At 37.8% G+C, this 12619-nt stretch overlaps 1 protein-coding gene across 1 annotated transcript in view; it reads right to left on the bottom strand.

The window, feature by feature from the left end:
• Positions 1 to 12619, bottom strand: part of Rga (Regena) — a 167075-nt gene that overhangs the window by 41601 nt on the left and 112855 nt on the right. The window contains exon 6 of the mRNA XM_067142935.1: positions 4204 to 4311. Coding sequence (XP_066999036.1) covers positions 4204 to 4311 — 108 coding nt within the window. The remainder of the gene's footprint in view (positions 1 to 4203; positions 4312 to 12619) is intronic.

Here is a 12619-nt window from a genome sequence, read left to right as displayed (position 1 = left end):
TTCTTCCACAAAAGAGTATTTCTTTTCCTTTTCCTACAACCATTCTTATTATTTTCAAAATCTTCATCTTCATCTTCAGAATCTGAGTACGGAACCAATCTAGCACCAGTTGTACGACAGCCGAGCAAACATGTTCTGCTCTCTGTTTGCTTGATGTCACAAACAGAAGAAAGGGCAGTGGATGGGGATTCATTAGATTCACTCTCCAACGAATGCTCTTGTGGAAAATGTGATCTCTTACCAGAACTACCCACAAGCCCTTGAAAACTGGAACTGCATTCTATTTCAGTCTCTTCAGCAACAAGCGGCGGTTAAATATAGGCGTGGAAACTTGATCATTGTAACCTATGTCAGTGTAATGCGAATTCACTTTCACACATTATAACTGAGTGTACACCTTTTCTCCACTATCTTCTACTTCTTCACAAAATCGGGCATCGTAACAGTAGGGGCCTGCGGACAAAAAATATTTTTAAGCTACTATCCAACAGATAAAAGCACACGCATGAATAACAGTTCTTGAACACATTGCATTGGCTCTTGAAAACAAATACAGTATAACCTTTCATGATTATAAAGTGCGATGAACTTAATACTTCCACTTTTTTATCTACTTGTAGAATCATAGAAGGAAAGGCAGTTTCTGTTCCCTTAAGCTCATTGTCATTGCCATTAAACCTTGTAAAAGAAATTGATTAACGAGCTAATTACTGTGAGGCTCATAAAGAGGAAGACTCTTTTCTAAAACGTCAATAAATTACTTTTCAATATTTGTAGAGCATAGAAATAGAAATATATTATACTAATCAATATTATTCTTACCTCCTGGACACTGGTTTAGCTGCAATACAAGATCAACCAACATCCGTCCACGGCTCATTGCTCCTTATGAATGAAACCGAGCAGAACATGCAAAACAATGGTAATATTCAAGCCTAAGTCAACAAAATTCTTGTCAATAATGTGACTTGAACTACAATGGTAACACAAAATATCAACGCCAAACTATCTTAAACGGACTTAGGCTATCGCAAGTTATGATTTGCTTAGAACCAAAGTATCGCAAGTGGACTTAGGATAAGTTGGCTCACAGGATTCTCAGGACTAAAGATTATATTAACACTGCTAACTCGTAAAATTATAGTTTTACAAGACTTAACATGGTCTGGCTCAATAAAGCGCTCTTTCATCATCTACTGTCCGGATTATCTCAAAAAGGCAAAAAATGGACTTAAGATAGTCTGGTTCTCAGGTACTGAATTGTCAGCTGAAGCCTTATGTTTTGGACAAGTAGGTCATAAACATTGTTTTCTGGTCACTATCTTCGACCATGAATTAGTTGGAGGTTAAATTCGGCCATGTGCACGAGAATGACTAACCGTTATCTTGAAACATCTTGAATGTGACAACACTTTGATCGACTCGAGTCGAAAGTCAAAGATGCGAGTTTCAACATACGCGCCACAGCTGAAAGATGCAGATGCCTGTCCACTTCCTGGATTTTAATTTTGTATTCAGTAGTAAGAGATTTCACGACTTCCTCAGCATCCATAACTGGGATACCACACGACAAATATGCACCACACAATTATGTTACTAATCTGTAGGTAGGCTATCATGCGACAAATATTCGCTACCCTTCAAGATATCACTCGACAAAGAATTAATTTCTAACTTCTGAATAGAATGCAAAATACAAGCACAAACAGGCTTACTGGGCTATTCAGCAATATCAATGAAAAATGGCAAGCAAAACTGAACTTCCCTGAAGGTGTCATTTACCCTGTAAAGTTCAGGAATTCAAGGCCATTTCCCATTTTCCCGCAACGTTGTCCAACCTACCTCCTGTGGCAAGGGCTCTTATCTGTGTTGGAAATCATGTTCCTTTCACAAGGGATGACAAAGAACATTTTTAGGGCTAGGAAAAATGTGATCGTACTAAGCAGTAATATCGAAAACTTGTGACTGATAAGCGAGGTATTTTTATAAAGATTTAATACGACGTGAATTAGGACTTAGAAATTACGATGTGCTAAGCGAGAAATCATCTTAATGAGGAATGAATGCACTAACGAGGTTTCACTGTATTGTCTCACGTCTGTTTAAATTTAGGAAAGGCTATCCCCATGTAAATTTATAGCAAAAAGGTTATCATTACTCTACTGGTGCTTGAAATAAGTTTTCATATAAGGTTAAGTTAGGTTAGGTAACACTGTTTGAATAAGAAAACTGAAATGTTTGCCACAGAAACCACAGGAATGATACTATTACAGTTTTACAAGAATGAAATAGAACGTACCCATTCACACTGTCTCGACATTAGAAAAATATCTTACAAGTAAACCGTAGAACAGAAATCTGAGAAAAAGCACATTTTGAACAAACTGATCGCCGTTTTGTGCTGATTTTAATGTGTCGCCCCCCGCCCCACACACACACCACTTCTACAAAAAATCAATATAACGACAATCCACTACGGTGAGTAAACTTTTTGCCATTATGAATTCTTGTTATAACAGACTTCTACTGTTCTACTGTATATAATGGATGGGTATGTTATGTTTGGCAGTTGTGATGAGTATTATAAGGAGTATACAGTTTAAAATACAGTCAAATATTTGAGGACAAACAGTGGAGCTATTTAAACCTAGCTACTACAGTAAAACTTGGGGCTTAATAATGCAAGCAAACCCTCTCTGAAGGGTTTATAGATATGGAGGGCTTGAGTTTGAAGTTATGAGTGAAGATCTTGACAATTTACTTAGCAAATGAGATGGTGGGATGAGTGAACCAGAAGAGGCAAAACATTTTTCTAAGAACTGTCTGTGCTCCATGTTAGAAGAGCAAAAATTCCTGAAGGCAGTAGCTCTAAATAGCAACAGCAAGTGAACCTTAAATACAAATTAATTGTCACATCTCTATGGAATGCTGTCTCAAAGATTTCTTTTTTTAAATTTGCTTTACATCGCATAGACACAGGTAGGTCTTACAGTAACAACAGAATATGAAAAGGGCTAAGAGTGGATAGGAAGCGATCATGGCCTTAATTAAGGTACAGATTTGCCTGGTGTGAAAATGGGAAACCACGGAAAACAATTTTCAGGACTACCAACAATTGGGTTCAAACCCACTATCTCCTGAATACAAGCTGCACAGATTTTATTTAAAGGCTAGGGAATTACTCAACTCTGCAAGGGCAAGTTTTGATGCAATAAATATGCAATGGTTACCACTATATGGATGGTGAAGGTTGAACAAGCTAGCCTCAAATATACTATCTTGTCAGGACTATGTCGGAACAATATAATAAACTGATGATGATACATGAGAGGAGAAATATAGATGCCTGTACAGAAAATAGGTAGGAACAGAAGAAAATAGAACAATGTTTCATGCAGGTATACAGTGATATACAAAGGCAAATGGTATGAGCATTCCTGTATGAGTGAAGTTTGACAGTTCTGATTACCAAGTCCAGTGGTACAATGACTGCACGATGAAGATTGTTTATGTCACAGTTGGAAGAAAAATTCTAATTTGAGCATCTACTCCCCACAATGACCAAAAATGCCTTTTAGGCAGGGTTTGATGAGAAAACTTCCAAAGTATTGATGCTCATCCTGACAAAGCTGAGAAGCAGAAACAAGCTCATCAGGGGCTGACAAGAAATAGGTGTTTAAAAGGAGGATTGAAGAGGAGAGAGTCCATCTATTTGAAGATTGCAGAGTATGAAAATGTGGAAATTATCCATTTTCAGTTTCCATGTTTGTACTTGTCTACTCTTTCTATTCCTCCCTCTCCCCACTGTGATGTGTCATTATGTTTATCACATTATGTGTTCCTTTTCATGTTCCAATCTCTCTATATATGACTTGATGTGATACTTTTTGTTCCTTTCCAGCACCAAAAGATCCCCAGAAGGATGTTCTACAAATATGTTGATAATAATCACTGTGAACATACGGAGTTTTCTGATATTTTGCATCAAAAGTTTCCTTTGAAAAGTATTCCATAAGCAAGGAAAATGATTCTGAATCATCATCTATGTTTTTCAAGGACATGTCAATGGACTGGCTGTTTTAAGCATGTGGTCTAGATGTACAGCAAAACTGTACAGCGCTCTTGACTGAAATGCTATCTGCTACAATGAACAATTCAAAAACTTCCCAAATATATTATAACAATATTTACACTAAAACTTACAGTTCAGCTGCCGCTGCAAGTTGTAATACATCTCCAACATTCGTATAAAACATGTAAAATAAGAGATCGTCCTTGTATCGATTCAATTTGACTGGAGCAAGCTTCTCTCTGCAAACACAAATTAAAGGAGAATCTGACTCAATATAAATCAGGAATACAAATTACAAACCTCTGTAAACAAACATGTACAATAGTTCACAATTCTGTCAATGATATATAGAAAAATTTAAATATTAGAGCAAGTGCATAAAATAATCTTTAAACTGAACATTTTAATCAGTGGAAAAGAACAAGGTCTTGAATATAGAACAACAGAATTATGAGGAATGGACCACAGGTGTGGTAATACTGTGCATTAACAGTTTAAGTTAAATATGTTTTGGAGCTGAAAATGTGTTTAGTGATAACTTGCTAAACTCATGGTAAAGCTTCATATACATAAATTCTGAAACTATTAGTCCTCTAATCAACCATTTTTGAGCAGTACCCAAACTAATAGACTGTTTTTTGGTGACACTAGGGAAATGGTTAACAGTGGTCTTAATTATGGTACAGCACCACATTTGTCTGGTGTGTAAACAGGGAATTATGGATGTAAATAAATCTACATCAGCTACATGACTTGGCCCATAGTAGTACTGATGGTACATGTATATTTTGAGCTTTGCATCAAAGCAGTACAGACATAAACTGACATTCTTTTTTGAGGTTACTTCCAAGTGTGCTGACATCTCTTGCTTACACAATGGAACATGTACAACATTGTTCTGATATCTGCCAGAATTTAATTTGACTTTGTACTAACATCCAATTAGCTATTATCCAAAGGAAACCAGATAACGTAACAAAAACTGTATATCCAGACCTCACTTCACTCACTGATGTCAATGCACACATACATTTTGAGCTTTGCATCAAAACAGTACAGACATAAATAGCTTTGATATCTCCATTGACAAATTCATTTGTTGAGCAGTGCGCTGGGGCATTATAAAGGACAAATAATAACCTCTGTGATAAATCATTTCCTTTATTGGTGTATGTACGCATACACCATCCCATATGGCACTTGGACGAGAATGAAGTGAGGTCTGGATATACAATTTTTGTTACGTTGTCTAGACTGGTTTCCTTTGGATAATAGCTAATCGTGATTCAGAGAAAAATAGGGATAATTTTTTTAATGTTTGTAATTTATTTTAAAAATTGCATAAAATAATTGTACACCATTTAAAACTTATGGCAGATGCATAACATGACACTTATTACTAATTTACTGATTACTTTTATAGTATTAATATTTAGAAAACAATGAAGTACAGTTGAACCTCGTTAGTCCAAATCCCGGTAGTCTGAAAACCCGGATAATCCAAACCGAAATTGGTAAAAGTTTCAAATCACTAATGTGCGAAATGAGTAAATACCAATGACAAACTCAGATACAGTTTTAAATGTAGTAGTATAACTCATTCTGATGTAAATGCACACATACATTCTGAGCTTTGCATCAAAGCAGTACAGACATAAATAGCTTTGATATCTCCATTGACAAATTCATTTGTTGAGCTGTGTGCTGGGGAATTATCAAGGACAAATAATACAAATTTTCTTTATTGACTTTTGTGACTGCAGGGAAAAACTGATTTTAGATGATCATTTTACAGTAACATAATTTTGTACTCTAATACACTTCACTGGCTGTTCTTTCGCACAAAATCAGTCATTTTGCATTAGCGTAAAGAATCAAACATAGTAGATGATGCTATGTTCCTCCATCGCCTCATAAACATGTTTCTTTTTTTTTAAACCTAAGAATTTCATTTTTGTCCGTATTGAACTGAGAATGGATGATAGGAAAACTTAAAACGGTCCACCTTTTCAATACAAAAATTGAATTGTATTGAAAAGGTGGACCGTTTTAAGTTTTCCTATCATCATAAACATGTAGCGTTAGCATTCTGCTCTACGTACTGCAGGGGTGTTTCTAATGCCTTTACCACTTCAGAATTGGAAATCAGCTGAGTTGTGTCAACTGCTTCATCAGCGGCATCTGATCCTTCATCAGACGCCCGTGTAACAAGAGAAACAATTTCTTCTTTTTTCGTAACTAGAGGGTCTTCTGTATCAATATCTAACCACTCGTCCAAGTCAGTTTCTTTTGTCCCTTCACACCCAAGGATTTGTTCCAGAAGATGTAGAACATCTGCACTATCTTTAATTTGTTCAGTGCTCTCAATGAACGTTAAGGTGGGCCATAACTTTGTCCACGATTTTCTGATTAACTGTTGTTTAACATATCCCCATGCTTCAGCCACCCAGTAATCACATCTTTCGATTTGACCCGTTTAAGGATTTGGAGTATGCTTGTGTGCTGGGTGTGCTAGGTACCAACTGATGAGCCCAACTTAGCACACGGGGGCGAAACGCTGGCAACCAGGAATGAGTTAGCTGGAAAATTTACAACGTCCAATAACGGACCATTTATATTGGTATTATGCTTGAAGAAGGCACTTCACTCTCGATCAGACATCTAAGAAGCAGTCCAGTCTCACTGTAGCTGTACACTTCTAGCAGTGAGTAGTTTTCATCTGAAATAATGCTGGAAAATTTTGAAACACAGGCTAATGCAGCAGGATGATTTGATGACAGTGACTCACAAGTAACTGAAAGCTGACATATTTCACCAAGCCTCCTTTTCCACCAGTCTAACCATCTGTTACTTGCAGTAAAATTACGGTTGCCATTCACAAGTTTATTCAACTGCAGAGCTTTTTCCCGAATAAATGGGCCACAAACAGGAGTCTCTCTTTTCCTTTCCTGGGAAAACCAAACAAACACTGTTTCATCTTTTTATAATCGGACACTTTAGATGTATGACGTTCAGCGATTGTCTTTTCAGTTGTTGTTAGACAAAACTTCTCAATTTTGTCACGATTTCTCTTCCAATCTCTGATGTTTGCTTTTCTAACACTGAATTTGGCTGCTAATTTAGTTCCACTTTTGTCTTTATCAAGGCATTTCAACACTTCAGGTTTGTCTTTTAATGACACCGAACTATGTTTTCTCTTGCCTGACATTTTACAAACAAAAACCAGTAAAATATAAAAACAAAAACCAGCATAATACGGTAAACACAGTACAGCAGTTCACTAGATGAAATGTCACAACTCAGCGCAAAACTGAATATAAAACCAGCCAAAAAGGTGGTCAAATGTCGTTGACCGCTGCACTGCCTACTGTGAGAGTCATGTTGTAAGAGTTCCGATCCATTCAGACAACCACACACAAGAATTTCTTGCACATAACTTACAATATTATTTAATACTATACTGTACTGTACTGTTATCTACACAATGTCCGCCTTTGTAGTGTGACGGTTAGTGTTATTAGCTACCGTCCTTGGGAGCCCAGGTTTGATTCCCAGTACTGCCAGAAATTTAAGAATGGCAAGAAGGCTGGTATGTGGTTAAATGGTACATGCAGCAAACCTCCACTGGAGGTGTGCCAGAAAAGAGCTACATCATCTTGGGATGATTACATGAGTGTACGTTTTTAAAACTTTATTTGCACAATACATAAATATAGGTATACAGTTCTGTATAATATAATACAGTACTGGAATTAATTTATGATTTTTTGCCCTATTTAGGCTTGTGAAGATTCAACAGCGAATCCGCCCTGTATCGTAATCTACAATCTTCATCTCCGTATTGATGAACTACACAATTATAAATAGGAAAGTATTTCCAGCTATCAATACTTATTTATTGCACTTATTATGCTACAGTACCGGTCTCGACCCCCTACATAGGGTCACCTTCAGCTGAACAAAACATACACATCTATATCATGAAGCTATGATTAAGATTACATAGTCTAGGGAATGCCATATGATAACAAATGTTTGGTCACATCCAAATGGGGCATGTCGAAACGGGAACTGGCGTGTATGTCACTATGTGCGACAATGCAATTGTATGTCTATAATGATATGTTATATGTCTATAATGATATGCTTTAGGTCTTAAAATTAGCTTATAAAACACTATCTCTACTTAAAACTAACTTATAAGTATATTAGATAAATACAATATATGTAGGAACACTTCATGCACATGAACGTTCGTGTCTTGCGTGTTGTTCAGTTCAGTTCATCGGTTGACTTCTGTGTTCAAGTCTTATTTACACAGTTGTACACTTGGTTGCTGTTTCTGGAGCTTGAATGATATGATTTGCTTGTAAAATTGTCACGTTGTATATATAAAAGATTTTGTCTTCATGTATATACATAGAATAAAACATTTTCCAATTTAGAAAGAGTGCCAAGCGTATGGATAAAATTAGGCTAAAATATTTATATTCAGCTCTGCTGTGTGTTGAATCTTGTTGCTTTATGTTAAAATTGAATCATGTTGACCTGTGACGTCCGTAAAATTTGAGTGGCATTGGATTAAAAGTAGTGGCTCCTTTCCCATTTGTAGCTGTGCAGTGATGTTATATTACCTGTGGAAGATAAGATTGAGCTGTGAGTGATATTTTATGTTAGAGGAATGTCTAAGGGTTGTGTGTGCTAATTTGAATATGTGCTAATTTGAATATGTACTTACTGTTATTGGTGTGGTTGAGTTGTGTTTGATATGTGAGCTTGTTGTGTAATGCCTCGTGTTCTTCTTGGGCTCATACTAGCTGCTGTGAGGGAAAGGGAAGGAGGGGTAGGGATAGTTGCTGTTGTGGGGGTAGGGGTGGAGCTAGGTGTGTTGTTTGAGGTTTCTCTGTCGCGTGTCATGTTTTGTTTGATTTTCTTAAGGTAACAGCTTTTTAGGGCAGGGATGACTGTACTGAAGATGATGTTAGTTTTTTCTGTAATTTCATTTATATTGAGCAGGGGGCCCTTGGGGTTTATGTTCAGGATTTGCATGTCATTCTCGATGTTTGTGAAACTGTGTTTATAATCCTCAACATATTGAAGGTGAATAGTGCATAATCTTTCTTGGATTTGTCTGCTTTTGTTAATTTGGTTTTGGGTTGGGATGTTATTGTGTGAATGATTTTGTCGACCATTTCTATCCTGTATCCATTGTTTTTAGCTATGTCATGAATTAGTTGTAATTCTTTGTTTAAATCTTCTTTTGTTAACAGTATATTAAATGCTCTGTGTATTATTTATTATTAGCTTATGGCTAGTACATAACTCTACATACAAATATTCAAATATATAACAAACAATATAACACCTTAACAATCAACCAATCTCTAGAACAGTTCATAAACTTAAATCCAAGCTGTCCAACCATTGTACAACCCCGTCAAGAACACACACAAACTCCTTCAGCTGACCGGAGTATGACCTCCTAGGACAATTGGTGACAATATGATGGATGATCTGTTTCTTCTCACCACACACACTCAGGGGAGGAGCGCATACCCCACATATGCAACAATGACCCACATTGTCCATGATTTGTACGGACTCTGTTGAGAAGAACCCAAGTTCTTCTGGGGAGATTAAAACCAGGTGGTGGGTGTTGGCGACTAAAGAGGGTCTGCCATTCATCTGGAGCTGAAATTGGTCCACTCCAATTGCCATTCATCAGAACCATTAAAGTTCCTATTGATGAGTTCCCTTGCAGTCTGAATGGGCAGAGATCTTGACTTCAGATGTCCATACCTAACAACCATGTCTTCATGAATGGGAAGACTTGGGTTCAGTGTTATCTTCCTGAACTCGCGAATTTGGTTGTTTTGTCTGCGAATCCTTGGAGGTGTTATGTGGCTCAAGACTGGCAACCAGAAAAGAGGAGTAGATCTGACTGCGCCGCTGACAATGCGCATCGTCTGATTCAGAACAACATCAATATTCTTAACATAAGGGCTATTCAGCCAAACAGAAGAACAATACTCGGCTGTAGAGTATACCAGTCCCAGTGCTGACGACCTAAGAGTGGATGCTGATGCTCCCCATGTAGAACCTGCAAGTTTCTGAATGATATTGTTCCTGGTCTTCAGTTTAGCAGCGGTATTCATTAAATGTTTCCTGAAGGATAGTGTCCGATCACGAGTTACTCCAAGGTACTTGGGGTTAGGATTGTGTGGTAGGGGAGAGTTGTCGAGGGAAATATTCAAAGTAATGTTTGACTGCCTGTTATTAAGGTGAAAGAGACAGGTTTCCGTTTTGCTGGTGCTAGGTATCAAACACCACTTATCAAAGTACTCGCTCAAAATGACAAGGTCTCTGTTCAGAATTGCTTCTATCTCATTCACTATTGCTAGGTCATCCATGTAAGCGAATTGGCGTGATGTAGTGCGGGGTATATCGGCAATGTACATATTAAACAGCAATGGAGAGAGCACAGATCCTTGAGGGAGACCATTGTTGAGCCTTTTAAGTTTACTATGTTTGTTATCCATAACTACCTGGATCAATCTATCTGATAGCATGTTGTTTATGAGTTGTGACATTACTCTGCATCCAACAAGTTTAAAAAACTTATACACACCTCCCTCTCTCCAAACCGTATCATAAGCGGCTCTAAGGTCTATGAACACTGCACCACTCTTCAGTTGTTTTTCAAAACCTGCTTCAATGTGGGTTGTTAACACAAGAACTTGGTCTTCACAACTACGGTTAAGTGTAAAACCGGTTTGTTCTGCTGGAAGCGATCATAAAATTAGAGGGCTTATTCTATTGTAGATGAGCCGTTCCAGAAGTTTGTAACAAACACTCATTAGAGCAATTGGACGATAACTTTCAGGACAGTCAGAAGGTTTACCTGGTTTCAGAATAGCTAGAATCTTGGTTCGTTTGAACTCTGGAGGAAGTTTGCCTGTAATCAGAATATTTGAGAAAAACTGTAACAACTGACTGCGCCGCTGACAATGCGCATCGTCTGATTCAGAACAACATCAATATTCTTAACATAAGGGCTATTCAGTCAAACAGAAGAACCATACTCGGCTGTATAGTATACCAGTCCCAGTGCTGACGACCTAAGAGTGGATGCTGATGCTCCCCATGTAGAACCTGCAAGTTTCTAAATGATATTGTTCCTGGTCTTCAGTTTAGCAGCGGTATTCATTAAATGTTTCCTGAAGGATAGTGTCCGATCAAAAACTGCGTTCTTCCCACAATGCTTGAGGAATTCAGGGTGAATACCATCAAAACCAGGTGCTTTGCGGTTTTTTGTTGTCTTCAGAGAAGACAGGAGCACTTCTTCGGTGAAAGGGGCAGAAATATTTGATGAACCAATATTATGTTTTTTCATGAAGGTTAGTTCTTTTCTTATTAACCGATTGAGTTCTTTCTTGGGTTTCACTTTAGACAATCCAGCAATCCGTTTGACAACTTGATCAGGTGATACAGCAGATTTGGGCTGTGGAATGTGAGGTGATCTCCCCAACTTCTTAAAGAGACTCCAAGCCTTTCTGCTAGAATGTTTGAAATCCATAGTTTCCACAGTTTCTGTCCACTTGTCATCTGGCTTCATCTAAGTTGTTCATGAGTTCATCAGCAACATCTGTTTCTCCATTCTCTTGAAAATCACTGTAGAGTTTTTCACATGTTTCATTCCATCCGGGTATGTACTCCTTTCTGACCCCTCTAGGAATGTGTCTTTTTGCAGCGGCAAGTATTGCTTTAACAAATCTACAGTAGTTGTTGACAACAGGAGGAATCCATCTTATGCTGCTATCACGATCAGCAGAGGAACTGTCCCAGTTAGCTTTGACAAAATTTCACCGTGGAAGAGGAGACGATCTAATAATGGGGATCTGAGTGCCTATTTCCAAAAGAACAGGATGGTGCTGACTGTGTGGGAAGTTTGTGAGCACTCTACAAATAGCAGGTAAACTGTATCCCTGGTGATCAGTGGACACAAAACATAAGTCAGGATTGGTTTCTGTGTTCCACCTTGCTGATTTAAAGGAGCCTTTTTTCCTTTGGGTTGAAGATGAGCTGAATATTGGACAAGTCTGACCATTCAGTAAGTTTTTCTCCACAAAGGTCATTTGATCTGTATCCCCATTGGGTGTGATGGCTGTTAAAGTCACCCACATAGACAGCAGGATGTGCAAAGTTTGGAAGAACATTATCAGGCCATGGGATACCTGGAGGTTTATAAGTGTTCACAGCTCTCAAGCTATTAACCTGAGTCACAATGTTAGAAATGTTGTTCTCATGGTGTGTAGAGACTAGATGAGCATCCATGATTGAGTTGCAAACAGCCCACAGAACCGTATGACTGATGATAAATAACTCCTAATAATCTGTAACCATGGATCTTTCCCTTTGAGTGCATTTGTAACTCATCAGAGATATGAGTTTCTTGAACACAGATTAAATCAATGTTATCTAATGACAGTTTGGACAAATAGTTGGCCTTGGATTTACTCATGCCTTCTATGTTAATCTGAAGGACTC

Source organism: Anabrus simplex, chromosome 3 (assembly GCF_040414725.1).
Source record: "Anabrus simplex isolate iqAnaSimp1 chromosome 3, ASM4041472v1, whole genome shotgun sequence".
Taxonomy (NCBI): domain Eukaryota; kingdom Metazoa; phylum Arthropoda; class Insecta; order Orthoptera; family Tettigoniidae; genus Anabrus; species Anabrus simplex.
This window is presented reverse-complemented; position numbering and strand designations above follow the sequence as displayed.